At 65.0% G+C, this 26,660-nt stretch overlaps 2 protein-coding genes across 3 annotated transcripts; one reads left to right on the forward strand and one right to left on the reverse strand.

Annotated features, from left to right (window-relative positions):
• The first annotated feature begins 2,151 nt into the window (after window positions 1-2,151).
• On the forward strand, window positions 2,152-4,700 carry CSF3 (colony stimulating factor 3). Its single transcript, XM_074892152.1, has 5 exons — window positions 2,152-2,198; window positions 2,498-2,664; window positions 3,094-3,201; window positions 3,313-3,459; window positions 3,587-4,700. The coding sequence occupies exons 1-5, from the start codon at window positions 2,183-2,185 to the stop codon at window positions 3,785-3,787; spliced, it is 639 nt and encodes a 212-aa protein (XP_074748253.1). The 5' UTR covers window positions 2,152-2,182; the 3' UTR covers window positions 3,788-4,700.
• Window positions 4,701-6,947: 2,247 nt separating this feature from the next.
• MED24 (mediator complex subunit 24) lies at window positions 6,948-25,696 on the reverse strand. 2 transcript variants are annotated; one of them, XM_074892006.1, is made up of 26 exons: window positions 25,627-25,696; window positions 25,278-25,415; window positions 22,949-23,031; window positions 22,380-22,418; window positions 20,792-20,865; window positions 19,431-19,654; window positions 18,747-18,858; window positions 18,090-18,240; window positions 17,745-17,858; window positions 17,071-17,118; window positions 16,775-16,857; window positions 16,329-16,415; window positions 15,911-16,022; window positions 15,169-15,311; window positions 14,291-14,331; window positions 13,543-13,625; window positions 12,120-12,298; window positions 11,885-11,984; window positions 11,342-11,517; window positions 10,990-11,254; window positions 10,599-10,780; window positions 10,213-10,306; window positions 9,780-9,879; window positions 7,763-7,840; window positions 7,485-7,633; window positions 6,948-7,329 (listed from the first exon to the last, which is right to left on the reverse strand). In XM_074892006.1, exons 2-26 carry the CDS (start codon window positions 25,405-25,407, stop codon window positions 7,213-7,215), a joined length of 2,964 nt encoding a protein of 987 aa, XP_074748107.1. In that variant the 5' UTR covers window positions 25,408-25,415; window positions 25,627-25,696; the 3' UTR covers window positions 6,948-7,212. The 2 variants fall into 2 exon arrangements, with proteins under 2 accessions (XP_074748107.1, XP_074748106.1); XM_074892005.1 differs by having other exon boundaries at window positions 16,775-16,860.
• Between the last annotated feature and the right edge of the window lie 964 nt (window positions 25,697-26,660).

The following is a 26,660-nucleotide window of genomic DNA, read 5'->3' on the forward strand; positions in this document are numbered from 1 at the left end:
CTTGTGTCCCCCTCCCCCCAGCCCGGGGGAGTGAGGGGGGCAGGGGCCACGCAGCCCCCCCCAGGGCGGGTCCCACCAGCATCTGGGACCAGCTGGGCTCCTCTGGGGAAATCTGGGAATGTCCCAGGCGCGCCCGGGGCCAGCAGCCAGGGGCTGGGGGTCAAGTACGGGGCTGCTCGGGGGTGATGGGCACAGCCTGGCCCTGTGTCGGCGCCACCCCTGGGGTCGCCTGGGAAAACAAGAGCCTCGGGGGTGCCAGATCTGGCACTGGGGACACAGGGACACCCTGGAAGCCTTTGCTTGTTGGCAGATGCCAGGAAGAGGCCGGCGCAGAGGAAGGGTGGCCACGAGGCAGAACCGCAGCGGGGCGGATGCCCAGGACAGTCCCCAGGGCCAGACCGGGCAGCTCTGGCCCAGGGAGGGGGTTGTGCTGGGTCAGCTCTGCCGCCCGCGCCCCAACACCCACAGGGTTTCGGGTCCGGTCAACCACTTCCTTCCTTGGAAAGCTGACGGGGGCTTTGGGCCCCACCAGGCGCTGATTCACATCACCCCCACCCCGATTCCTGAAAATATCAACCTGCTAAGATGGCAACTGCTCTCTGAACAGGGTGATCCCCTGGCCCTCGGGGGCACCACGCTAAGCCCCCTCGCTGGCCACCTGCTCTGGAAGGGCCCCTGGTTTTCCCCAGCCCCGGGGAGGGCACACACAAGAGCCAGGGGGGTTTCTCCCAGGAAATCCCATGAACAGGCTCCGCTGCCGAGGTCCTTTCACACAGTCTGAGGGCAGAACACTTAGCAGTGCCACATCCTGGGAAGGGAAGTCATCCTTAGGTTTCAGAGTTAACACCTGCCTCGTGCCGGGCGAGAACCCGGGTGGTGCTCACGGATTGGCTGCAGCCACCAGGGGGGTTCCTTTCCCCGGCTGGAAGCGGGAGCAGCTCCTCGGGGCTTGGGGCTGGCTCTGCCAGCTGTACCCCGCGGGCTGTACCCCCACCGGGTGTGCGGCCTGTCCCGGTGTGCGCCAAGGTGTGCGAGGATGGGGGTCCCTGTCCCTGTCCCCTTCCCCACAGCCTGCAGGGGGGTGGTGATGGGGCGCAGGCTGGGGGTCAGTGGTGCAGAGTGAGACCCCCTGGCTCAGCACAGCCCTGGGGTCACCCTGCCCTGACACACCCCCCCCCCCAGACCCTGGGGCTGCAGGTCAAGCGGGTGCCCCCGTGCCCCAGCCGGCCCGTGCCAGGCAGGAGCCGGCCCAGCTGGCACCGGCCCAACGGATCATCCTGGAAGCGCTTGCGGGAACCAGCACGAGCCAAAATTCCCCCGTTATCGCGGCGGGACCACGGCGGGGCAGGGAGCAGTCGGCCCCGCTCCTGAGGCTGCTCTGGCAGCCGCTTCCCCGAAGGGGCTGGCGGGGACGCCCCTCACTGGGGGCGGGGGCGGGGGGGGCGGTCAGACCCCCCGATGCGGGTGGGTGCTCGGTGCTGGGCACGGCACGGGGACACTGAGCACGGCCCAGCCCCACAGCAGCCAGCGGGGCAGGATGTGGCCCCGGGGTGCTGAGCCGCGGTGCCGTGGCTCTGGGAGGTGCCTGGATGGGGTCTCACCTTGGCCACCTCCAGCTGGTTCCACCACTGTGAGGGTCACACGGCCGGTGGCCGCCCTGACGCCAGGATGAGGGGCTCGGGCAGCGGGTGGGGGAGACAGACACAGACAGACAGACAGACAGACACCCCCACGGGCTGGGGATGGTGCCGATCCCGGCCATGAAAAGCCGCCATCCCCTCGCCCGGCCACCTGCGAGTGACCCTGTGGCCGCTGGGCACCAGCCAGTGAGGCGGGAGCCCCGCGAGCCAGTTAATGAGTCACCGAGCCACCACCAGCGCCGTCCCCGCAGCCGGCACCCACCGCAGTGCCAGGGTCTGGCCGCGCCGAGGGGCACCGCTGCCCGCCGGCCCCCGGGAAAGCCCCACGGGCAGGAGGTGTGGGCAGCGGCCGCAGCACCCAGCTCCCAGGATTTGCATGTTGGTGATTAAGACAATGAGGCAATCGGCACGGTTGCCACATCGGTGTGAATCCCCGGCGCCCGCTATAAATGCCCTGATCGATGAGGCCACGCAGAGCCGGGGCAGGAGCTGGGCCGGGCTGGGCCACGCTGCAGAGCGGAGGAGACGCCGACCCAGGCACCATGTGCTCCCTCAGCCGTGAGTACCCGCAGCCCCAGCACCGCTGCTCCCAGTGCTCCCAGTGCTCCCAGTGCTCCCGCTGCCCCCACCTGTAGCACCCACTGCACCCGCTACACGCCCAGAGCCCCTACCCGCTGCCCCGGCTCCGTGGGGCTGGTGGGACGCAGAGAGCGCCCCGTCCCTCTCCCCCTTTTGGGGGGGGTCCCTGCCCTTTCCCCAGGCTGCGTCAGTGCCGCCATCCCAAGGGTCCCAAGCCCAGAGCCCGGCGCTGGGGTGGGGACAGGGGTGTCCCCAGGGCTGAGCCGCTGTCCCCGCAGGCATGCTGGCGCTGCTGGGCGCGCTGCTGTGGGCACCGTGGCGGGCGCTGCACGGGGCGCCGCTGGCCGAGCTCTCAGGGGACCAGGACTTCCAGCTCTTCCTGCACAAGAACCTCGAATTCACCCGCAAGATCAGGGCGGACGTGGCCACGCTGCAGAGTGTGGTGGTGAGTCCTGGGCACCGTGGCCGGCGGAGGGGGTGGGACGGTGGCCACGGGCACTGCGGGGTCGCAGATAAGGTGACCTTCCCCTCCCCGGCCTTATCGGCACCGCGAGGTCGGGAGCCAGCGGCGTCCCCAGCGCCTTGGCCTCCCCCCACGCCACTCAACCCCGAGGTGCTGGGGCACCCGCAGGGGCCGTGACGGCGCGTGGCCCCGCTGCTCCCTCGGGGACACGTGGGGACCCCCCCGGGGCACGCGCCGGACGGGGCAGCCGCGTCGCGGTTTGGTCCCGTCCCCATCTCACCGCCCGGCAGGTCCTCCCCATCCTCTCCCTCCTCCTGGCTGTGGGGTGGGGGGGTCCCACACCCCCAGGACGGGGTGTCGGGGGACGGCGGGGTCCTCCGGCCACCCTGACCCTGTCCCCCTCGGCGGCAGTGTACCACCTTCCAGCTGTGCCGGAAGGAAGAGCTGGTGCTGGTGCAGCAGGACCTGGGCATCGCGCAGGCACCGCTGGAGCAGTGTCACAGCCGCGCCTTCCGGACGGTGAGTGCCGGTGGCCCATCCCTGTCACGAGCCGGCCGGTCTCAGCCGCGCTGGCTTCGCGGTGGCCGTGCCGTGCCGAGCCCTGCTGACCGCGGCCGTGCCCGTCCGCAGGAGGGCTGCTTCAGCCAGATCCGCGACGGGCTCCGCGCCTACCACAGCTCCCTCGCCGCGGTCCTGGAGCTGCTGCCGGGACACGCCAGCCTGGTGGAGACCCTGCAGCTGGACGCTGCCAACCTCTCCTCCAACATCCAGCAGCAGGTAAGGGGGGGACACACGGGGGGGACGGGGTGCGCTCCTGGGGGACAGCGGGGTGTCCCCGGGCTCCGCCGCGATGCTGCCGGGCGTCTCGGGGTCCGGAGCTGATTCCACCTCCACCCACCCGCAGATGGAGGACCTGGGCCTGGCCACGGTGACGTACCCCACGGTGACGTACCCCACGGTGACGTACCCCACGGGGGGCCGGGGCCCCCTCCCCGCCTTCTCCTCCCGTTTCCACCACCAAGTCGGCGGCTTTTTCATCCTGGCCAACTTCCAGGAGTTCCTGCAGACGGCGTACCGGGCTCTGCGGCACCTCGCCTGCCTCTGATGCCCGGCCCCGCACCACCGCGCCCTATTTATTTACGTCCCGGCCCGAGCGCCCTTTCCCGGGAGCGTCCGGTTTTTCCGCTTATTTAATATTTATCGCTATTTAATATTTATCTGGCTGGGGATGCTCCCCCACCCATCAGCCCCCGAGCAGGGCGGCCGGCCCTGCGGTGGCATCCGTGCACAGGTATCTGTGCGCAGCATCACCCTTGTTTAATATTTAAACAAAAGCGTATCTCTGCTATGAGGTTCGGAGCTGGGCTGAGCCCCCGGGCACCACACGTGCCTCAGTTTCCCCACGGCTCGCACGGGGCACTGCGGGTACCCCCACAGCAGCCCCCCAGCCAAGGGGGAACCGTCTTCATCCGTGGATGAAGAGGCTTCAGAGCAGCATCCCCCTGCCTGGGCTGCAGCCTGCAGGGACAGGTCTGACGGGTGTTATTTCTATTCAGCATCGTTTCATTAATTAATATTTATTAGCCATTAGGTAAGAGGGAGGGAGGGGAGGACGGAGGTGCCGTAGGGGCGCAGCAGCCTCCCAGGGGAGCCCCTACACCTTTGGGGGGGCTGCAGCTTCGCTCCGCCAGCTAAACTCAGCGTATTTATTACAGTTTTAAGTTATTTGGGCCCAGCTGCCAGCCGGGGCGAGCAGGACCCACAGTGACACAATCTCGGCCACCCCGAGCCCGGCACAGCCCTGGCACAGCCCCTGCTCTCGTGGCTGCGCCGGCAGCTCCCCCCGGCCCACGCAACCATATTTGTGTCTTGGAAATTTCACAGCCCGCCCCGGCGGGGGCTCTCGAGCCACGTGTTTTGTACTGTAGTTATTGCTGCAGCTGGGTGAGCCCCAGAGAAATACATGCTATTTTTTTATATGCAATAAAAATGGAAATAAACTCTATTTTTGCTCCAGAGGCCAGGCTGTCTGCCTTCTCTTGCCTGCATGGGGGGGGACAGGGTGTGGGGACACGGGGCCCAGGGGAACGGGCTCATTCGGGGCTGGACTGTGGCTGCTGGCACCAGCTCAGCGGTGCCCAGTCGCGGTGGAAACCAGCACCCCCGGCCCCCCAAGGGCCAGGAAGCAGCTGGGGGCGGGGGGGCGGGTGCGGCTGCCCGGGGGTGGCAGCTTCCTCCCACATCTGGCAGCGTCGCTTGGGCAAGAGCCGATTCCTAGAAAGCGCAGCGCCGAGCTGAGGGCGGCAGCTGGGGGCCACGGGGAGCAGCCCTGGCGCCGGCACCGCACCGGGACCCGCCATCAGCTGGCTGAGCCCTTGGGCGCTGAGCCCCCACCAGGGGCCCTGGGGTTGGTGGCGGGCAGGGGGGGGGCGCCCAGCCCTCCCTCTTTTGCTGCTGCCGCAAGGACAAGAGCCGGGCACCTCCCCCAATGCCAGCAAGCCCCCACAGGCACCCCACGGCCTCTCCCCACTCCCCCATGGGTGTTTGGCCACCGCGGGCTCCCCCTGTGCTCCCAGACTTGCACCAGCCCCGTTTCCACCCATCACTCCCCTGGTCGCATCCTGTGATCGCTGGCATCCCCGTGCTGCGCTCAGCCCAGCCCCGGCGGAGACGGAGCCAAGCTCCAGTGGGTGCCAGGGGGTCCCCGTGGGTGCCAGGGGGGTCCCCATTCCTGCCTTCCCCCAATTTCCCAGCCCTGGGAAGGGGCAGGCACGAGGCCAGAGCCCCACTGCTGCCCCCCGCCGCATCCCAAACCGTCGCTGCCATCCCACCACAGGAAAGCTGCTGCCCAGGCGTGTTTGGCCGCAGATGGTGCCTGTGGTGGCTCTCAGGAGAGCGACCGGCGAGAGCCATCGCTCCTTCCTCCCCCGGTTTATCTGCGCTTACAGGAAACCCCTTCTCCTGCTCCAGCCCCTTCCTGGAAGGTGAAGCACCGGGCGCCAACGCCGAGAGTGGGGCTGCTGCCGGCAAATATTGACAGAGCGCCGGGTCCTGCTCTTTGCTCTGAGCTAACGGTAAAGAGCCGCCCCTGGGCGAGCGGGAGCTGCCCCCGGCCCAGGGCAGAGGTGCCTGGGCAGGTCGGTGCCAGCTCAGCACAGGACTCACGCCTGAGTCAGGCCCGGTCGGGAGCAGCACCGGTCACGGCACAGCGCGGGCACCAAGCCCTCCATGCCGTGTCCTGCCCCGGTGCGACCCGCTCCCAGTGTGTGCCATTCCGCTCCTGGCACGTGCCAGCCCACTCCCGGTGTGTGCCAGCCCACTCCCAGCGCGGGGCCGGGCTCGCGGGGGGACTCTGGGGTGCGTGATGGCCAAGGAGCGGCCATCACCCGCAGCCACGCTGAGCGAGACAAGGCTCCTCTGCCGACCACGCCGGGGTCTCTCCCTCCAGCGAAGCCCACGAGCAGCCAAGAGCTGAGATCAGTCCGGAGAGCAGGCAGGGGTCAGGCAGGGAGCAGGCAGGCCCTGAGTCACCATCCGGCCACCTTTTCCCCAGCCACCATTGACCCAAACCCTGCAGCGCTGCTCCAGGGCCTCCCTGTGCTGCCTCTCCCCTGGCACTTGCTTCTGAGCCCCAAAACAGGGGCTGTGAACCCCGGTAATGCCGAGGGGGGTAGGAGACAGAGCCCAGCCCCAAAGATGCACCAAAGCACCCTGAGGGGAAGGCTGGTGCCCAGCTACCCCAAGCACCGCTTCCCCCTTTCTCGTGAGTCAAGCTGAAAACATAAATGAAAGGAGCAGAGGCGAAGGCGTCCCGGCCCTGCCACCCCCTCAGGGTCAGGGTTTCGTGACAGTTCCAGGCAGATTCAGCGCTGAAGCAGCTGCCTGGGTGCCGGGACAGCCCCGCGGAGGAGCCTCTCCCAGCACGAGGCCGGCGAGGCCGCGGTTACTCACTGGCCCCTGGGTGCCACGGCTCCCGGCCGGGGACGCGGGGTGAACTCATGCTCACGTGGAGGAATTTCCAACAAGAATTTGCTTGCAGCTTAGAGCGCGGCAGGAAAGCAGCTCCGCTCCACCCCGCCACGCAGCTGCAGCGGCCCGGCCGCAGGCACCCGCGCAGCCCATCGCCCTCCCGGGCTCCGCTTCCCTCCCCTGCCCAGCGCAGGCCTTGGCCGTTTACTCTCCCATCAACCCCACCTCAAAATAAGGGTTTTGGGGAGCCCCAGGGCTGCAGTCAGGAAACCAAACAGAAATGAAGCAAAACCTGGTTCTACAAAAGCACTGAATTAATTATAGAAAAAAAAGCAGGGGGTTTGTCTGAGTCTCCGAAAGCCGAGCACGGGGCAGCAAGGGGGTGCCTCGGGGAGGCCAAAGGTGGAAGGAAGCAGCCACCCGGGGAGGGCTGGGCTGAGCCTGCAGGGACGCAGAGGCTGTCCCAGTCATCCCAGTCCCAGCCCCGTGTCCAGGTTCTCACGGATTTCCCGGGGGCTGCCTGGCCGCCCCCTCCTGCACGGCAGAAGGGAGGCGTCGCGCTCACAGCGCGGCGATGGCCTTGGCAGCGACACGGCGGCCCAGGGGCAGGCTGAGATCCGTGATGGCCAGGACAATTTTGGGACTGGACATGGTGGACACTTTCACCAGTTCCGAAACCTGCCCGGAGAGAGGAGAAACACAACTGACCCACAGCGGCGCTGGAGAGAGGGGAGCCGGGCAGTGGGACTCCCCTGGACGTGCCTGTGCCGTGGGACCGGCGCCCCAGAGCACCCCACGAGCCGGGGGAAGGACGTGGCGGCCGCGGGACTCACCATGGTGAAGGGCATGAACTGGAGGATGCTGCCGCGGCTGCCCTGCTCCAGGCAGTCCACACACTCCTCCATGAACCACTGGACAAACTGGGTGTGGGGGCCGGCCGTCTTGGCCCCCAGGATGGAAGAGATGAGCAGGAAGAGGTTTGCTGTGGAGACAGGGAAATATCAAAAGCCAGGCCGGTTCAGGGAGGCTGGGGGGTGGCCCAAGGCTCCCGCACAGGGGATGGGTTCCCCCCACTCCATGTCTCGGCAGGGCCAGGCCTCGCCGCCGTTACCTAGCACCCTGTTCAGCGGGTCCCTCATGCTGACGGTGTGGAGCTGGGAGGCGGAGAGCGAGCTGCTCATCGAGCGATCTGTTAGGGAAGAGAACAGGCATCAGGCTGCAGGGAGGCTACAACCTCTTGGCCCTCTCGGCCATGACAGCGTGCCCACCCTGGCCAGCTCAGGCCATTTGAGCTCGCCCAGCCCTTGGACTCTAGGAGGGGCTTTACCATGAGCTACCCCATGGCATGGGAGAGGCTTGGCCCACGGTCCTTGGCACCCTCTGTACCCAAATCAGCAGAGTCTGTGCTGCTCAGGCACACCAGAGACGGGCAGCAGGCACCCAGTCACCCTTGGTCTCACTCTGTTGGGGTACAGGCAGCCCTGGCAGTGGCACAGGGAGTACAGGCAGCCCTGGAAGGGGCATAGGGGGTACAGGCAGCCCTGGAAGGGGCGCAGGCAGCCCTGGAAGGGGCACAGGGGGTACAGGCAGCCCTGGCAGGGGCGCAGGCAGCCCTGGCAGCAGGCACGGGCCCACACGTGCCCCAGGCATGACAGAGCCCAGCAGCCCAGGGAGGGCTCCACACGCTGCCACTGCTGCCCTTGGGGTGTGACACTTGGCTCTTGCACAAGCCAAGATTTATTCTGAGCGTGACCAAGTTTAATGGTATCTCCAAGGGGTAAGGATGAGTGAGACCGTGAGTGTGCCTCCCCGCTCGGATTTAATTGCGGCAGTGACTCGTCCCTGACGCTCCGCGAGGGCACGAGCGGTGTAACGCAATGTCACGATCGGGAGAGGAGAAGGGCAGCGCTCGGCCAAGGCGCGGCGCAACCAGCGGGGCGGAGCCAGCCAGATGTTCAACAGCTGCACAGCACCACTCACACCTCGCTCTCGGGGTCCAATCCAGCTGCCAGAGCTGGGGCGTGTCCAACGGACCAGCAGCAAATCTTAGGACAGAGCAAGAGGATTGATCTGATCCGAGCCGTGAAGCACCACTGGGTGCTCCTGCGGGAGAGGAACTGGGCTGTCTCCAGTCCAAGGGGACAGGAATCTCCCGGGAAGGCTCTTGTGCAGACCCCCACAGTGCAGAGCTGCTGCCAAAATCAGCAGGACCCACCTTGTGCTGCTCCCGAAGATGCTCACCAAAATAAGAAAGCCCTCCCACACTTTTCTCATGGAATCACATGAGTTACGTGGCTGCTGCAGGAAGCAGCATTTCCACATCGCTGCAACAAACAGCCCAAAAAAGTCCTGAGTGTCACTGGAAAGTGGTGGAACTGCCTCAAAAGTTAAAAAAAGATAGTGAAATAAAGGGAAACCCCATATTTCAACAATAATGAAACCAACAAAAACCACAGGTTGATGGATGTGTTGAAAACTAATAAATAAAGAGTCACTTCGGATAAAGGCATCAGGAGAAACAATGACCAAGGAACATCCTGACTCATTGTCCAGGAGTCCAGACAATGTCTGTGGGAGCCGTGACAGCACCCACCGCGGCAGGGGGACACGGACACCCCCCGGCACATCCTGCCGGAGCTGTCGCAACGCACGGCACCGCGCTGCGGGGACACAGGGACGTGACTGCGGGGACTCATCGGCTCCGCTCGCTGCCTTATTAATAACAGTGGAATTTCAGGATTTAAGCCACAGACATCAAGAGCGTCACCTCCTGCCACCCTGGCTGCGGCACATCGGCTCTTCGGTCCCACACGGGCTGGCTGGGGGTGACAAGGCTCTAAGGAAACTTCCCCGAGCCCCTCGTGTGTTGGGTGGCAACGTCACGGAGGGAAGGTGTAACCTCATCGCCTTTCCTAAGTTGTTCTGATCAGAGAAATAAACAGCTTGACCTTTCCTAAGTGCAAAAGCTCCAGGGTACCTCAGCAAAACACACTCGAGCGCTCTAAACCTTCACCTGGCCAGCTTGGGAAGAGAGGCCTTTTTGGGCCAATACACATTTTACACCCCGAAACGAGCAGCGAGGCAGGACGGTGCCTTTCCCAGGAGTTGCCCTCCCCGCCCGCACTTACTGGGGCTGGAGAGGACGTTGGCGTCCTCCTCGTTGGAGCTCAGCAGGCGCATGAGCTTGGAGGGCTGCGTGTCGTCCAGCGGGAACAGGCTGATGTAATCCTGGGGGGGCAGAGGGGGTTCAGCCCCACCAGCCCCTCTCTGAGGGGAGATCCTGGCCCCCCTCCCCAGGGCTGATGACCCACCCTGGGCTCCGCGCAGCCCCTGTGGCCCAGGAGGCTCAGCCCAGGCCGGCCACACACAGACCATCTCATTACATCCCCCCTTCCCCAGAAAAGAGAAGGGAAACCCACGTATTTTAGGGTCAAAGGACCTCAGGCAGCGCAGAGAACCTGGGTAAAGGGTCTGGTCTCAGCTGCCCGCCCCTCCCGCAGACACTGCCCACTCTCACATGCCGAGAGCCTCCAACCAAACCCCGCTCCACGCCGGACGCACCTCAATATCCTCCCGGTGCCTCTTCTTCTGCCTGGCGGACGCCTGGCCCTTGTTGTGGGAGGAGTAGGAGCTCAGGGCACACCAGACTGAGAGCCTGGGGATAGAGAAGGGACGTTGCAAGGTGCTGCTGGCCCACCCGGACAACGGCGCGTGCGCAAGGGAAGACGGCAGAGCCCAGAGCGTGCGCCGGGGTGGGACACAGCAGGTCTCTCCTCAGCGAGAGGCAGCAGGGAACTCCCAGGACACCAGCACGGCTGCTCCTGCCGGCGCTGCGCCAGGGCCAGAGTGGGAATCAGGTGGCTGGGACCCCCCTCCCATCCCGGAGCATCTCCCCATCTCCCCAGACAAGCCCACCCGCCCCCAAGGAGACGGGTTTGGGGACTTACTTGGCCAGAGCCTTCCCCGGCGGGTCCATGAGCGTGTGCCACTTGGAGGAGTCCGTCAGCAGGTTGGGCAGGATGTGGCCCAGCAGGGTCAGCGTGAGCTGCTGCATGTCCAGGCAGAAGATGGCATAAAGCAGCTCCACAGCCCGCAGCGTGTGCTCCTTCCGCGTCTCCTTCAGCAGCTCCTGCGAGGCGGAGGGACAGAGCTGAGGGAGGCACGGGCACGGCTGGGCTTTCCCCGCTCACCTCCAGCGCCCGGGACTGTCACAGCAGCCAGCCCAGCCACAGCCAGGACCACTAGCCACTGGGACCACTGGGCCAGACCCCCAGTTCTATGCTCAGCACCCAGTCACAGCACTGGGATTCGCAGCCACCTCCCTCCTTCCCCCCGTACCTTGACCAGGTTGTTGCAGAACCAGTAGACACCCCCCATGTGCAGCAGGGTGTCGAAGATGTGGATGGAGTGGCTGTCGACCCAGCCCTTCTCCAGCACCTTGGTGAACATGCTCGTTAGCACCTCCTTGATGGGCTTCTTGGGGGGCAGCAGGTTCCAGTAGGGAATGGTGTCCATGCCCGTGGAGGGGAACTTGATCTGCGTGGCCGTCTGCTGCAGGACATCCGCGCACATGTGCTCCAGGATGGAGCTCATGATCACCACGCTGCGGCACAGAGACACGGGGTCACCCCGGGAAGCGGAGGAAGGGCAGGAGATGGCCCAGCACAGGGCCCGGCGCACCGCAGCTCACCGCTCGTTGTAGAACTGCAGCGTGTTCTCGCCGTACAGGGGGGTGGCCAGTTGCCGGATCATCTGCAGGGACTTCTCCCGCTCATCCAGGCCCAGCATGCGGACGTGGGCCACCAGCCAGGCCACCGCGCACACCGCCATGCTGCACACCTTCCCCTTGATGTTGTCTGTGATTTTCTAGGAGGGGAGACAGGAGTGGAGGTGGGTGAGCACAGATGGGTGGATGCACTGGCTTTATCTCGGCACCACCTCCCCGGGGCTGTGGGGCCTGACTGCAGGGTCTAAGCCCTTCCCACCTCCATGGGGCAAACCTGCCCCCCCCTGCCACCAACAGGGAGACCTGGGGCAGAATTGAGGGGCTGGAGTCCTGCTGGTTGCCCACCCAAGTCACGAAGGAGCCAGTGAGCTCCAGAGTGGCTGCAGGAGTGTTCAGGGCAGGAGTAGACGGGACCCCCTGCCCTGCTCAAGCCTTGGCCCCCCCTCACGACACGGCGCAGTGCCACTGCCCCTGCTCTGCCCCACACCGTCCTCCCGCCAGGCCCACCTGGATGGACTCAAAGGTGAGGACACTGTTCTCCCAGGCGTTGAGGATCTCCAGGATGGCGGCCGAGATGCTCAAACACGCCTCGTGCCACTTCATCTGCCTGCCGGGGAAGAGGCGGGGGGGTTCAGGCACTCATGCAGAGCAGCCGTGGGGCAGGGGAAGATGAGATGGGCGCTCCCCTCCCACCCTGCCCTGCCCCTGCCCGGCGGGGTGTGTGCGCAGGGTGAGCTCTTACACCAGCTTCATCTCAGAGGAGTTGTTGAGGAGGGCGACCAGGGACTCCACCTTGGTGGAGTCGGGGCGGAAGCAGGGGTGGTCGGGGTTGAGGATCTTCCCCTCCTCAGGCATGCAGGTCAGCATCCAGGTCTCAAAGAAGGGCACCTCGCCCGCCGGGCTCGACTCCGACAGGATCATCTGGAAGGGAACCAGCACAGGGTCTGCCACGCGGCCTGCGTCCCACGTGGACCCTGCTGGAGACCCCCACCCTGGGGTGGGACCCCCCCACCCTGGGGTGCTCATGGCTGGCGGAACAGCGCCGCCCTGTGGTCTGTACAGAAAGGCAGGCACCAGTCAGCCCCCCAGTAAGGAACTGGTCAGCCCCCAGTAAGGCACTGGTTTTGAGCGTGTGGGCTGCAGTTTTTCCCCCACTCCCAGAGACTCCCCGGGCGACCACGGCCCATCCAACAGCTTCCCCCAGGGAGGTGCCAGGCCTGGACCAGCCCCGCGCATGGCAGCGGGGTCACCACGTCCTGCCCGGAACGTGCCGCTTGTCCCCTCCCCGTGCTGTGCCCAGGGTCCCCAGCACCGGCTGGCCGGGGGCTCTGCGGGGTCAGGGCGTGCAGCCCAGCTGGCAGCCAGCTGGGAGGGCTCTCGGGTGGGGGGGGGGGAACACACGAGCTGGGAATCCCGCACGTCGCTTCCTCCCTGCAGCCCGCCGTCACCCAGGGGATGCTATTTTGGTAAAATAAGTTTTGCACATCTGTTCGGCAGCAGCTGGTCAGGAAAGTCACTCTGGGCTGGACTTTAGCGGGGGGGATGAGACCTCATCAGACACCCCCGGGCACGTCCGCTCCAAGCTGACTCCTGCCAGGACCCCCCCCACCCCTCCCGCCTCTCGCTCCCTCTCAGCCCTCCCGGTATTTCGGTATCGTTTCGCCTCCCAACACACACAGATGTCGAAACCTGGAAAATTTTCACGCAACCCAAACGCTGTTTCCTGAGCGGGGCTGCAAGTTCCTCCTCTGATGGGGGAGGGCTGATGCTCAGCCTGGCTGCATGGCCCCCCCACCCCACCCCAAGCCAGCCAGCACCAAACCAGAGGGGCAATACTGGGAAAAGTCAGGGGAGACGGGGAGGGAGGGGGGGCAGTGTTTGCACTGACACCGCGGTACCATCACGGGAGCCCAACCAAAGCCCTGGGGAAGGCCGCAGCCACCCCCGCCCCATCGCCTGGCACTGAGACACCCCACAGGGACAGATTTTCTACCTGCACCAGGCTTTACCCCAGGTGAAAGGCTTCACCCCAGGCCAGGGGGGGGTGGCTGCAGGGACAATGGGGACAGTGGCAGCGGCAGGGTGGCCACTAGAGGAGGCTGGCAGGCTGCGGCGCAGGACTACGCTCCCAAGGTCACGGCCCTGTCCCCTGGGAGGATCCTCACCTCCGAGCCGTAGGTTTGAGCCACATGGCACAGCATGAGGAAGGAGATGTCGAAGAGCAGGGCCCGAACGGAGGCTCCTTTGGCTGAGGGGGGAGAAAAAATAGACCCTGGGGATCTCCAGCCGTGGCACAAGGAGCCCTGTGAGCTTGGGGGCCAGGACCCCGCTTCCTCCAGGCAGCTTTTCTAACCCCCAAGTGCTTGTGTGCGAACGAGGGCTCCAGGGGACGTGCCAAGCGCCTCCCTCCACCCCATCTCTCTCTGCCCGAGCCCCCAAAGCCGCTCTGGCCTCCCAGTCGGCAGCCCCAGCCCATCCCCGGGCTCCCCCCACCCTGCACCATGGAAGGTCAGAGCACTCAGTGAGTTTCATCACACGCAAATGCCGTCAGAGTCCTTATCTCAGGCTCCGTGCTGACACATCACCCCTTCCAGGGAGGCAGAGCCGGCCCCGAGGGGCCCTGCGGGCTGGGCCAGGGAGAAGGAGCTTTTCCCCCACCAGCAGGGAACACCCCACGTTCGGGACGGACACGCATGTGCCACGCAGGAGCCTGGATCCTCACTGGCACCCAGCCACGTGCCCCTGCACCGGGCTCCCCACCGGCAGCCCCCAGGCAGGCCCAGCAAAGCCGAGCTTGCTCTGGCGCCGCAGCCAGTCCCAGCTTAATCCAGCCAGGCCCCGCAGTGTCCCAGCACGTGGCGGCGGGGGGAGCACAGCCCGACCCACCCCACACACGGACGCGCACGCACTTACAGCTTTCTCCATTGGCGATGTGCTTCGTGAACTCGTTCAGCCTAGAGGGGAGCAGGGAGAGCCGCAGCGAAGCGTTATCGTCACGTGAAACGGGCCCCTTCCCACCCCCGAGACAGGCGGGGGGCTGCCCCTTCCCCTAGACCCCTTCCTGCACCCCACCCCAGCGCCCAGCTCCGTGCGGGGTGGGCAGGGAGCGACGCAGGGCCCAGCTCCACAGACACCCTCCGGCACAGCAGGGCCGAGCTGCCTCCTCCCTCTGCCTCTGCTCCCCTGCAGCAAAACAGGTCCAGCAACGCTGCTTCTCCCCACACCCACTCAGCCCGGCCTTCGAGCGCGTCCCCTCACCAGAGCCGGCCCTGCCCGGCTGCCTGGGGATTTCAGAGCACGGCTCCCTCCGTACCGCAGCGGCGCGAACCCCTAAACAGGGCGAGCACGGCGGGGGCACACGCCCAGCCTGGCTGGTGGGGTTGGAGCTGCCTCAGGCTTCCCCCACTCGAGGAATCACATCCCGCAGCCCCACGTGTGCTGGGGCGTGTGTTCGAACCAGGACACCGTCATCGGGGGACTGAAGAGCAAGCGCCCTGGATGTGGGGCTGGGCTGGTGCTTTCAGTTCTCTTAATACCCTTAAACCAACCTGACTTGGATCCTCTGCCCTGCTGACCCAGAAGCAAAGGAGATGGGGTGCTGGGAGGCGGGGGGGCACAGCTCCCCTGAGATCCCAGCCCTCCCCAGGGCTCTGCTGGATCCAGCGCTGCAAGACACTGGGCCAGAGTCCCTGGTCGCCATCCAACCCTGTCTGGGGGAGAGTTTGGGGGGCTGCCCGCTCACCCCAGCCCCGCCAGACACCAGGGACAGCGTTGTCCAGGTGGACACTCACTTGATGAACTTCCGAGCGAAGGATTTCAGCTTGCCGGTCGCTGCTGCCGCTGCCAGCAGCAAGTCCAGGCTCTTCCCAGACAGCATGTGACCCAAGACCCCCAGCAAGCCCTCAGGGGACTTGGAGTGATCCGCATCCATGGTCTACAAAAAAAAAAAACAAAGGGGAAAAATAAAAAGTCAGGGAGAAGGGGTGCTGCAGAGCACCGGCAATGCTCCGGCCGCAGGGGCAGAGCTGACCTGCTGACCTTGGTGAGCAGTGACCCGCAGGGCTCGGGGAGGGGTACAGAGCCCTCCCCACCGCAGGCACCGCAGGGCACGGTGCAGGGGAGAGCTGCAGCACATCAGGGCAGCAGCACAACCAGCAGCAAAACATCCCCTGGCGCTCAGCAGCGGCAAGGCAACCGGTGACGTGGGGACGGGGGAGTCCCTGGGAACTGGGGGAGGTGGACGTGGGGATGTGGCTGAGAACGGGACGGGCAGAACTGGCTGGGCAGGGGCTGCTGGCACTGATAACAGGCCGCAGGATGGCTCCTCCAGCTTCCTGGGGAGGAGGAGGGGAGTTCCCGGTCCCCACGGCACAGTGGCCAGGCTGGGAGTGATCCCTCCATTCCTCCACCCCCACGCAGGGGGAGATCAGACACCCCCCAACCACCCCGGCTGCCTGGTGAGACCAGTGCTGCTGGAAACAGGCACTGGGGCTGAGCCCCCCCTGTGCAGCACGGACGCAGGAGGGGACTCACCTTCAGGATGTTGGTGACAGTCGGCTCGGCCCTCAGGATGAGCCCCGGGTTCGGCTGGATGTTGGCATTCTCTGCCGATTTCAAGCGAGGAGCGTGCTTTCTGTCCTCCGTCCTGGGGGAGCCGCACAGAGGAGCCAGTGAGCGGGAATCCATCACCCTGCCTCACTTCTGCCCACACTCCACCTCCCACCCACCTCCACCACCAGCACCCCCTGAGGGAAGGCCACCACCAGCTGCCACTGCGAGAGGACAGACTTTGTACTCAGTCTGTCACCAAAAGCAAAGCCTCATCCCTCCAGGCCACGGTGTCCCGGCTGCAGCACATCACAGCTGGTCTTTTATGCTCCCCCCCACAAGAAGGACAGCGGGATGAGGTGCCAACCCCACTCGGTTACCCAGACTTTTGAGGGGGCTGTACCGTTTGTCGGTCAGGTTAGTCATGTTGGCCTCTGAAAGCAGCCCCTGCTTGCCACACTCCTGCAGGAGCAGACTCATGCAGTCACAGCTGGAAGAGAGAGGAAAGCACTAGCCCGAGGGCCACCATTTCTGTGCCACAGGGCAGGGGGGACTCCTGGGTAGCCCTCCCGGCCCTGCTCCCACTCCCCTGAGGATGCTGCAGGGCCGAAAGCAGCTCCAGAGAGCACAAAGCATCCCCAACCCACCCATCAGCTGGCAGACACTCGCTGCCTTGCTCCTTCGGCAGCATCAGGTCCTCAGGAAGAAGAAATTGGATCAGAAATGACAAAAGCCTTGCCAGGAGCTGCCCTGGCCACCCTTACGGCAGCTCCCCGCAGAGAGGACGGGGTTGTTGTGGCCACAGGCTCCCAGTGCTGGTGGTCAGGCCCGGACAGGGCAAGCACTCACTTGCACCGCTGATCTGCTTTGTCGAGCAGCGGGGTCAGCTTCAGCAGGAACTCGAAGGCACAGTTCACGTCCTCGGTGAAGTCCTGCTGTGCACAAAGCCAGGCACTCAGCTCGGAGCACGGCCAACACAAGCCCACCTTCCCCTCCCACACTGCCCTGTCCGTTAGAGGAAGGTTGTCGGGACACGGACTGTTTCCTACCCCGGCCACCCCCACGCAGCTCTGGCCAGGCACCAGCACCATCATGACAAACACAACGTGGGCAAACGGCTCCGATCGACGGCCCTCGAGACTCACCTTCTCCCCTTGGGGATACTTCTTGAGTTTAACCAGGACCTGGGGGATCTGGAAGACACAGAGCACGGACATGACCGACCCAGGCAGAGCCCGATCCGCAGTCAGGACCTCCCAGCAACATGGGCAGCAGGGGCCCACGCGAAACAGCTGCACTCCCAGCCCAGAAAAAGGAGCAGCCTGTATGCCCCGGGGACTTTTGTGTCCCTGTCTTCCCTCTGCACAGTCCTTCCACAGCCCAAGGAGCCCCAGGGCACGGCCACCTCTTGCCAGCCAGGCAGGGGATGAGGCTGCGGAGGAGCCAGAGCATGTGTCAGGCCTGAAACTACACGCAGATCCCTTTTGTCTGGTACAAAGAAAGGAGGTGAAGCAGACTGCCCCGGGGCTGCCCACCGCAGAGCTCTGGGAGCGCAGGCCCCGCGGCTGCTGTGGCATCCTTCAAAGGCCACGATTTCCCCCACAACATCCCAGGAAAGTCACTCGGCAAAACAAAGTAGGGCTGGGCTGAAAAGGCCCTGGACAGCTCAGCGGGTGGCCGTGGGCTCAGCCAGGGCGTGGTGGGACCCTGAGGGGCCACACTGAGAGAGAGGAGAACCAATTGCTCTGCCAGGGTTCAGGGCTCAGCAGGGGCCGGGCGCGCAGGGAAGAGCAGCAGCAGGTCCGGGGCTGGGCCGTACCTTCAGGAAGGTGAAGGCTGTCCACTTCAGCTCCTCCGTGCCCTCCGGGGACTCGATGAGGCCCACGAAACAGGCCTTCCAGATCTCCAGCACGAAGAGCGGGGAGGGGATGTGCTGCGGGGCACACAGATAAACCCCTCCAGTGCTGGAAACGTAATAAAGCGCCTCCCCCAACCTCAGCCAAACCCGGAGCCCCCCATGAAGGTGCTGGGGTGTTCCCGCTGCTCCCCACCCGTACCCTTGGGCCAGGATCAGCACGGGGAGGTACAGAGCCCAGAGTTGCTCAAGGCCCCAGTCCCACAGCCCCAGATCACCCTGAGCAGAACAAGATGCCACTTTCTGTACCTGCATCCTCTTCACCATCATCAGCTGCTCCACCAGCGGCTGGGTGTCTCCCGTGAGGTTCATGGTCCCCTCCAGCAGCACCACGGCGTGCACAGTGGGGAAGCCGGTCTTGTTCAGCTGCTCCGAGTGCACCGAGAGCATGGTGGGGATGCTGGGCGGGAAACAACAGCACAGGGTCGCTGGAGCTTTGCAAGGAGGCATCCCTGCTCCTCCTGGCCCATTTTCCTTTCCTGGCCAAGCCCCTGACCTTTGCTGTCCTGCATCTCTCTGGGGCAGGACAGCCTGTAGCTCCCGTGCCCTGCAGAAGAGCCCCCAGGCGCAGCCACGGCCCTGGGAGCAGCTCTGGGGGAAACCAGAGCAGGGACGGCAGCTCTGGAGTGGCCAGAGCAGCTGAGGGACAGCGAGAGGCCCCAGGGTCACCAGAGGAACAACCCCCGGGTAAGACTCCTTTGCAGCAAGTCACCACTACCCCCGTCCCCGCTCCTACCCCAGGGCCTCTCACCGGCCCCAGCCCGTTGCCGGTGCGGGGGTCCGAGCCAGGAAGGGGCAGGAAAGCAGAGAGGCAGCGTGGAGGGAGGCAGGAGGCTCTCAGCCCCCGGCGCAGGGCTCAGGGCCATTTTACCCTCTGAGCCCGCGGAGAGAGCAGCACAAAGCTACCTCTTGATGAGGGAGACGCAGTTGTCAGCCTGGCTTCGCAGTGGGGAGTTGCTGAGGCTGTTCAGGTTCTCCCCCAGCTTGAGGAGGGACTGCTCCACGGTGCTCCAGGACGCTGGGGAGGGAGGGCAGGCACTCAGGGGGGGGGACAGTGACAGGCTGAGGAGCCGGGCAGGCCAGCTCCAAGGCCCATGGCAGCACCGAGCCCTGCCAAGGCTGGGGCTCCCCGCTGGGCCCTGCGGTGAGCAGAAGTCGGTACACCTCCGCGAACACAAGGCAAGGGTCTGCATGCCACCCAGCAGCTCTCGCTTCGGGCTCGGCCTGGCACAGCCTCTCAGCCAGACACAGTCACCAGCCGAAGGTGCTGAGCTGTGCCAGGTACGCTGGCGCAGCGCAGGACCCGCCGCACGCCCGGGAACGGCTCACGCAGCCTTCCCATTAATTCTGCTCCTCTTCCAAGGGCAGCACGAGGGGAGGGGGCAGAGGGTGGCACAGAGCCAGGGAGGAGACGGTTACAGCAACAGGGCTGGAAGATGGATGGGCCTGGAGCTGCAGGGACAATGCGGCAGGAGCCGGGCAGGGGGAAGGGAGAGGTGGCAGTGACATCTCCCCAGGGCCGGCAGCGGCTGGGAGGAAGCGGTGGCAGCGGCTGCGGGCAGGCGGGGCAGGGCAGGGGCAGCAACATACACGTCTCCTCCAGCTTCGCGATGTGGATCAGGGCACGGTTCTTGGTGCTGCTGAGCATCTTCTCCAGCCGCTCCAGACACATCTTCAGCTGGCTCTCGGCTGCCGCCTGCTCCAGCGTCTCCTTCACCTTCTCGGTGTAGAAGGCCGCGCAGCGCAGGAGCCAGTTGAGGGCACTCATCAGCGCCCGGCAGAGGCTGATGCACTCCTCCGCTTTGCCGTGGCAGCTGGGATGGGGAGAGAAACGGGACCACGCTCACCGTGGGCTGGGCTGCTGCCCCCAGGGAAACTGAGGCAGGGGAACAGGGCAGGCTGGGCAATCCAAACCCACGTCCCGTGCTCGCAGCCCAGCCTGCCCGTGACTCCTCCGCCGCAGATCCCGACCTGCTCAGCCCACAAGCGTCCCCGCTGTGCCTGGGGAAATAACATCTCCCCAGTGCTGCCTCCTCTCTGGCCACTCTACTCCAGGGAAACTTTCCAAGCCTCTAATCAAATTATCTCACTAAGAGAGGCTCAGCATCGATCAATGTGCTGTGAGAGGTGAACGCTTTCCCCTCCTGATGCACAAATCATTGAGGCCAGAAGTTTTGATCAAATTAAGCAGAGGATCAGATCAGGCAGGGACTGGATTAAGTGGCCGGCTCTGCAGTTGGCCAGCAACAGCTCCTTGTCAACATCTGTGACTGATGCATATTCATTGCCGCTGCTTCATTTCATGTAATTGAAGAGCTGCTACCTTCAGCCTTCCTCCTCCTCCTCCCGCTGCCCCCCGCTGCGTGCTCTCTGCTCCGGCCTCCCAGAAGAGGCTGTCAGGGGTTAACAGGAAGATTTTTGAGCTTTCTAAAAAAGTTTTTGTGGCCTGAATTATCTGGACTCCCCTGGGTCCTGCAACACCAGCGGAAGAGCACGAAGCAAAACAAGGCAGCTGCCTGGAGCAGCGCAGGCAGGACTGCGAGCACTGGCAGACAGGGACACGTCGCTGGGGCCCTGGGAAGATGCAGAGGCCACACAAGAGACACAAAAATGCTCTGAGGGGACAGACACCCTCAGGTCACAGGGCTTATACCCACCCCATCTACCTGAGCTGGGCAGGAATACCCAGTGGAGACGTTTAGCCCAGAATAGGTGGGTTTCTTGCAGCTTCCCACAAAGCTGGTGGGGTTTTGGACTCCCACGGCTCTCCCCACACTGACACTGGTGGGACAGCCCAGCCCGGGGCAGCAATGGCCGCAGAGCTGGGGGGGGAACCTGCCTCGCTCTGCCAGGGCGAGCGCCCTGGGCTCAGCCAGGCCCCGCCGGCTCCCGGAACGGCCCACGGCACAGCCGGGGGCCGAGGCAGCAGGGCTGGAAGGGCCACACCGTACCTGAGGCGGTCGCAGAACATGTCCATGATCTCCAAGAGCGACTGGACACACAGATCCCGGGAGAAGTCATCGAACTAGAGCAGGGGAACAAGGAGGGATTTCAAATGGGGGCTGCCAGGCTCCAGCAGCTCCGAAAATAAACTCAACCCTTTCCTCCACGGGCTGGGCCGGGCGCTGCCGGCTGCAGGACGCTCGCCCTGGCAGCTGCCCAGCAGCCACTTGAATGAGAACTAGGTCAGGGCTGTCCGACGGCTGGGTCGTGCCCTCCCGGGGTTGCGGGAGGCAACCGGGCCACGGCAGCGGGGACGAGGCTGGGTTTTCTCAGCAGCCTCCCCAAGACAGCGGCGGGGGCCTGAGCTCCGCTCCCCGCCGGCTGCCTCGACGCGGCGGTGGCTCGGTGCCAGCCCCAACCCCGGCTCGGCGGGGCTGGCAGAGCGCACGCCAACAGCCCGGCTGGCCGCGGGGCCAGGAGGACGGTGGGCACAGAAGTGCGGCTCCCTGCCTCCTCGCAGAGCAGATGGGGCCACCCCGCCGGGCCGGAGCTAGCCCGCAGGTCTGCTCTCGGCCCACGCTGATCTGAAGGAGGAAGGCTCGGCTCTCAAGGTCAGCTCTCTGCCTGCCCTGCCGGAACGGGCAGCGACGTGCGACCGGGGGAATGCCGACGAGCCTGCGCCGTTCGGAGCAGACCTGGTGCTGTGCTCGGCGTCAGCCGGCCGCACGCTGGCTCTACCCTCCCCTGGGAGTGTGCCCACCGCCCCGGATTGGTGCTGAGCCCCGCTGGAGGGGTCCCCACCCTCACTGGGGCTTTGTGGCATGTTTAGGGCGCAGCTCCGAGCTCAGCCTGCAGCACCCCAAAACAACACCGGCATCGCGTGACAACCAGCACCTTTCTCCTCCCATCCCCCAATAACCACAAGGTGGGAGGAAAGAAATTATTCTTCCTTAAATTATTTTCAGATCAGAAGTCACCCTGACTAGGCTGGTGCCTGGGGAGGGTGAGGGGCCCGACGCAGCCTGCGGGGGGGTATTACTCCCCACAGAGCAGCCCCAAACGCCGAGCGGCAGCGGCCGCAGAGGGCTCATCCCCAGCAAAGCGGCGCGGGGACGCTGAGCACCTGCGGGAAGCCGGCCGGCCGAGCAGGGCGGGCGGCCGCAGCCCCGTGGCTCGGGTGCTGGCCGCCCTCCCTGGTGAACGGCGTTACTTTCCCATCGCCAGCTCCGGATCCCCACGGCGCTGCCAACGCCGCCGGCCACAGAGGGATGTGGTTTCCGGCAGCTGAGGCGTGGTTTACACGCAGGGCGCTGCGGGGCAGGAGCCTGCCAGGCCCCACACGACGGAGGGACAAGGCTTTCGCACCCACGGCCGTCCCCAACACCAGAGCGGGACCCGCCAGGCGCGGCGGCAGCTTGTCCCCGGGGGGACATGGATGGGCTCGGGCACTAATCTGCCCTGTCTGACCGCTGCTGACTCAGCAGAGGATGTCGTTTTCCGCTTGACCTATATTTGGCGAGAGTTGTGGGGAGGCAAACGGACACGTGGGTCATAAATAAAGAGAAAAACCTCAGACAGCACCTGTCAGAGCCGTACCTTGCTGATGGCCGTCAGGACCGTGGAATAAGACACCATCTACAAACAAAACACAAAACCAAAGCGACGCCGGTGCGGCGGCAAGTTAGCGGGCAACGTTTGCCAGTGCGGCGCTCGTTGCCGAGGAACAGCAAGGTCAGGGCACGGCCCCGCTGCCTGTCACCGCAGACGGGGCTGGGGCACTGACCCGGCACAAATCCAAACAGACATTTTTAGGTGATCGCTGATTCGTTTCACACAAACTTTAGGCGATATTAAAACGCGGCGCTGAGGAAGCGCAGAGCTCGCGGCAAGCGCAGAGGCTCACGCAGGGCCAGGACTTCCACCCCCCGCGCAGCCGGGTGATGGGCAGAGGTTATTTACAGAAACACCCCCGCCCCGGGCATGCGTTGAGCCCTCCACCGCCCGCCCAAGCCCAGGGGAGGTGCAGGGGGGAGATTCGGGGTGTCTGCCCGCCACTGACTCCGCACCCCGGGTTCTTTGCCCAGCTGCTAATTGGGGCTGCGAGGCAGCAGCTGGCAGCGCCCGCAGCGCGAGGCAGGGAGGCAGCAGGCGGGGAGCGTCGTTACCTGGGAGCTGATAGCGTATTTCAGGTAGGACAAGATGAGTGGGTTCGGTGACGGCCCGATCATGGCCTGCTCGAGGAGAGCCTCTGCAAGCAAAGAAGGGCCGGGAGGTCCCAGGTGAGCACGGACACTCGCCCGCTCTTCCCTCATCCCACAGGAAAGGTGGCAAAGACAAATTGCGCGAACCGCAGCGACTCTGCACCGCTCTTCCCTGAAATTAACTGAATCCCACAACTTTCTAATCCCCAACGGCAAAAGCCGGTAAATAATTCAGGCAGCGCAAGCAGCCTCCTGCTAACTCAGCTCTCCCCGGGCACCCTGGCCCCGAAACAACGCCTGCCACTCTCCAAACACGTTCCCCTCCCTCCCACGTCCTGCCCAGGAGGCTCTTGCAGCCTCCGCCGAGTGATTTTTGCTCCGGCACCTGGGGCCAAACTCCGGGCTGACAGTCCCTCTCAGCTGGGCCCAGCCCTGCACGTCTGGCCCTCCCTGCCACCGGCTGCCTGCCAGCACCGGCCTGCGGACGCTGGAGGGGCTCTGCCCGTCCTATCTGCTCAGTCAAGCCTTTAATTGACCATTTGAACTATGGCAGAGAGCAGGAGCCACCTCCCGAAAGCAGGCCCCGGGCTGCGGCACGGCCTGGAAGTAGGTCAAAGCGCCCAGATGTAAGAGGGGGCAGCAGCCGTTTGGGAAATTGTCGCCCCAAAGAGGAGGAGGAGCAGCAGCCGTCGCCGGATCCCGACTGCGGGAGCAGGAGACTCCCCGGGTCTCGCTCGAAGGCTGAAACCTCGGCCAAAAGCATCTCAGCTCGAGGACAGAAGGCTAATGGCAGCCTTCCCCTCCCCGTCTAATCAGGGAGCGTCAAGGCGAGCCAGCCACACGCTGTTACCCACTGCAGGCGTGTCAGCATAGATTTGCTGGGCACCGCCGTGATCCGGGCAGCTCGTGCCAGCTTCTCCTCCTTTGTAGTTTAAATCTGGAAGGCACGAGCTCGGGAAAGGACGGCTCGAGGGCTGCGGCGAGGGAGGCAGCGGCTGTTACAGCCGTCGGGGCCTCGGGAACAGCCTCCCTGCGTGCCCACAGCGGCGGCGGTGCCAGCATCCTGCTTTTTAAGCTCCTTTTAGCAGCGGGGAAAAAAGGGACCCGGCTCCCTCCTTGCAGGGGGGCTGCCCCCCAGCAAAGCCCGGGAGTAACAAGCCTCTCCTTGGCTAAGAGCTGGCCAGGAGAAACCTGTTTCTACAGAAATCATAGAGACTGATTATCTCCGGCCCTAATTTCAGGGGTACGCAGACAGGCCCGTGCCAAGCTCGGCCATCACTGCCTCAGCGAGCGCAGCAGGAGCCGGTCCCGTCGGGCTGGGAATGGGCACCAGGGAGCCCCGGGGACCAGCTGGCTAGCGGCAGGGCTGGCCCCCGAGCCAACCACCCTCCCCCAAGCAAAATCTGTCACCCCACCACCACTGTCAGGCCCCACAGCTCAGCTCCTCCAGCCCCACATCGCTGCGGGGCTGGGCACATCCACACGCTGACCCCACCACGGGCCGCAGCGGGACGGGGACAAACCCGGCCTGAGGAGCTCAGCTGCGAGGACGCGGCTGGACAAAACCCACCATCGCGGGCCAGACGCTGCCAGAAAAAACACCGGTAGGACGGAGGGAGGAAAAAGAGACCCTCTGGGGAAAGGTCCCCCCTTCAGCGGGGCGAGGAGCGCGGCTGCCTGCGCCGGGGCTATTTCCCTTTAAATCCCCCGGTGCGGCAATCCTGGAGCAGAACTCTGTTTATTTATCCAGGGCTTGCAAACACACGCTTGCTGCACAGGAAAAAAAAAAAAAAAAAACAACCTAGCAACAAGTTTCTATAATTGGCATAAAAGCCTGGCAAATCTTTAAACCGTGGAGCTCAGCAGGTACCAGCGCTTGGCAGGATTTGTGTCAAACGCCCTTGAATAGGGATGGGAAAAGAAACCCTCAGAGCCGGGGGTGGGAAGCGGCCTTGGAGCAGCACCTGGCTCCCTCGCGGTGCGTTTCGCTCCCTCGGCCGGACACGCCGCGGCGGCAGACGGGGCCGTTACCCCTCGCGGTGGGGGAAACTGAGGCCGCACGCGGGAGCGCGGGGTGGGGAGCGGTGCGAGGCCGGAGCTCGGAGCCAGCGGCGCTGCGGCCCAGCCCCGCTTGGGTGTCCCACCAAGCCAGCCCTCCGCCATAGGCTGAGCTTTAGGCCAGCTTAACCCCGGGTCCACCTCCGGGCCAGGATGACCCTGGGCAGCAGCAGAGCGAGTCGCCCCAAAGCCCAAAGCCCCCGGCCCGGCTCTGCCCCCAGCCCCGGCCCCGCACCTGCCAGGTTGAGGATGTCCCAGGTGGCTCCTCGGGGGAAGAAGCGCTTCATGTTGATGGCCCACTGGTAGTCACTCCAGCGCTCCCGCCAGGCCTGCAGGATCGCCTGCTTCAGGTTCACCACCTTCATGGCCGCGCCTGCGGGGGGCCAGCGCCGGGCTGAGAGGTTTTCGGGGAGGGGGGACGCGTTTCTGATACACCCCCCCCCCCCCGCGGGGAAAGGCCGAGGGGCCCGGCGGCTCCTGAGGGAAGGGGGAGCCGCGCCCGCGGCTGGGGAGGGGGAGCCCGGAGCCGTGTGTGTGTCCGTGTGTCCCCTCGCCAGTGCTGCCACCCCCCCGCCGCCCCTCACCTTCACCCGGCACCGCGGCGGCCGGCGAACGCTTCCCTCAACGCCTGGGCACCGCCATGTTGGCACCTGCCAGCAAACCGGGCGCTGATTGGATGGCGGGGCGCGGCGGGGCGCGGGGGGTGCTGGGAGGTGTAGTTCGGGGTGGGGAGGCGAGTTGGGGGGTGCGAGGAGGAGGGGTGCGAGGGTGGGGGTGTGCAAACGGTGTGTGCTGAGGGGTGGGCGTGCGGACATGGGGTGTGCAAAGGCACGAGGGTGTAAATGAATGGGGGTGCGAAGGCGGGGGAGTGCAAAAATGTGGGGGTGCAAAGGCCTGGGGGTGCAAAGGCCTGGGGGTGCAAGCAGTGAGTGTGCAAACACTTGGGGGTGCAAGCAGGGTGTGTGCAAAGGCGTGGGGGTGCAAAGGCGTGGGGGTGCAAAGGTCTGGGTGTGCAAAGGCGTAGGGGTGCAAGCAGGGTGTGTGCAAAGGCACGAGTGTGCAAATGAATGGGTGTGCAAACACTTGGGGGTGCAAATGGTGCGTGCAAAGGCACGGGGGTGCAAAGGCGTGGGGGTGCAAACCTGGTGCGTGCAAAAGTATGGGTGTGCAAATGGTGTGTGCTAAGGTGTGGGAGTGCGAACATGATGTGTGCAAATCCATGGGTGTGCAAACGTGGGTGTGCAAAGGCATGAGCGTGCAAAGGTGGTGTGCAGACACGCTGCGTGCGAAGGCGTGAGGGTGCAAACGTGTGGGTGCTCAAACGCATGGGTGTGCGAAGGCCTGGGCGTGAAAACACGGGGTGTGCAAAGGCGTGAGCGTGCAAAGGCGTGGGGGTGCTGACAGGGTGTGCAAAGACGTGGGGGTGCTGGCACAGGGGTGTGAGCCCAGGGGTGCGCACGTGCAGGTGTGCAAACACGGGGGGGGGGGGTGTGCTCAGGACCACGTGTGCGCACTGGTAGGGGGCTGCACGCGTGTGCTGGGGCGTGTGTGCGCGTGACACACGCATGTTGCACGTGTGACACACACGTGTGCGCACAGCGGCGCACCCTGTTGTGCG

Source organism: Strix uralensis, chromosome 22 (assembly GCF_047716275.1).
Source record: "Strix uralensis isolate ZFMK-TIS-50842 chromosome 22, bStrUra1, whole genome shotgun sequence".
NCBI lineage: Eukaryota > Metazoa > Chordata > Aves > Strigiformes > Strigidae > Strix > Strix uralensis.

What these genes read in the sequence shown, in the direction of transcription:
- CSF3 (XM_074892152.1), top strand. An exon ending in CCACGCTGCAGAGTGTGGTG is followed by an intron (nt 2,665 to 3,093) that starts GTGAGTCCTGGG and finishes CCTCGGCGGCAG; the next exon opens with TGTACCACCTTCCAGCTGTG. An exon ending in ACAGCCGCGCCTTCCGGACG is followed by an intron (nt 3,202 to 3,312) that starts GTGAGTGCCGGT and finishes GCCCGTCCGCAG; the next exon opens with GAGGGCTGCTTCAGCCAGAT.
- MED24 (XM_074892005.1), bottom strand. Translation starts at nt 25,407, where the DNA reads ATGAAGGTGGTGAACCTGAAGCAGGCGATCCTGCAGGCCTGGCGGGAG. An exon ending in TCCTGACGGCCATCAGCAAG is followed by an intron (nt 20,866 to 22,379) that starts GTACGGCTCTGA and finishes CCCCTGCTCTAG; the next exon opens with TTCGATGACTTCTCCCGGGA. An exon ending in AAAGCAGATCAGCGGTGCAA is followed by an intron (nt 16,416 to 16,774) that starts GTGAGTGCTTGC and finishes TCTCTCTTCCAG; the next exon opens with CTGTGACTGCATGAGTCTGC.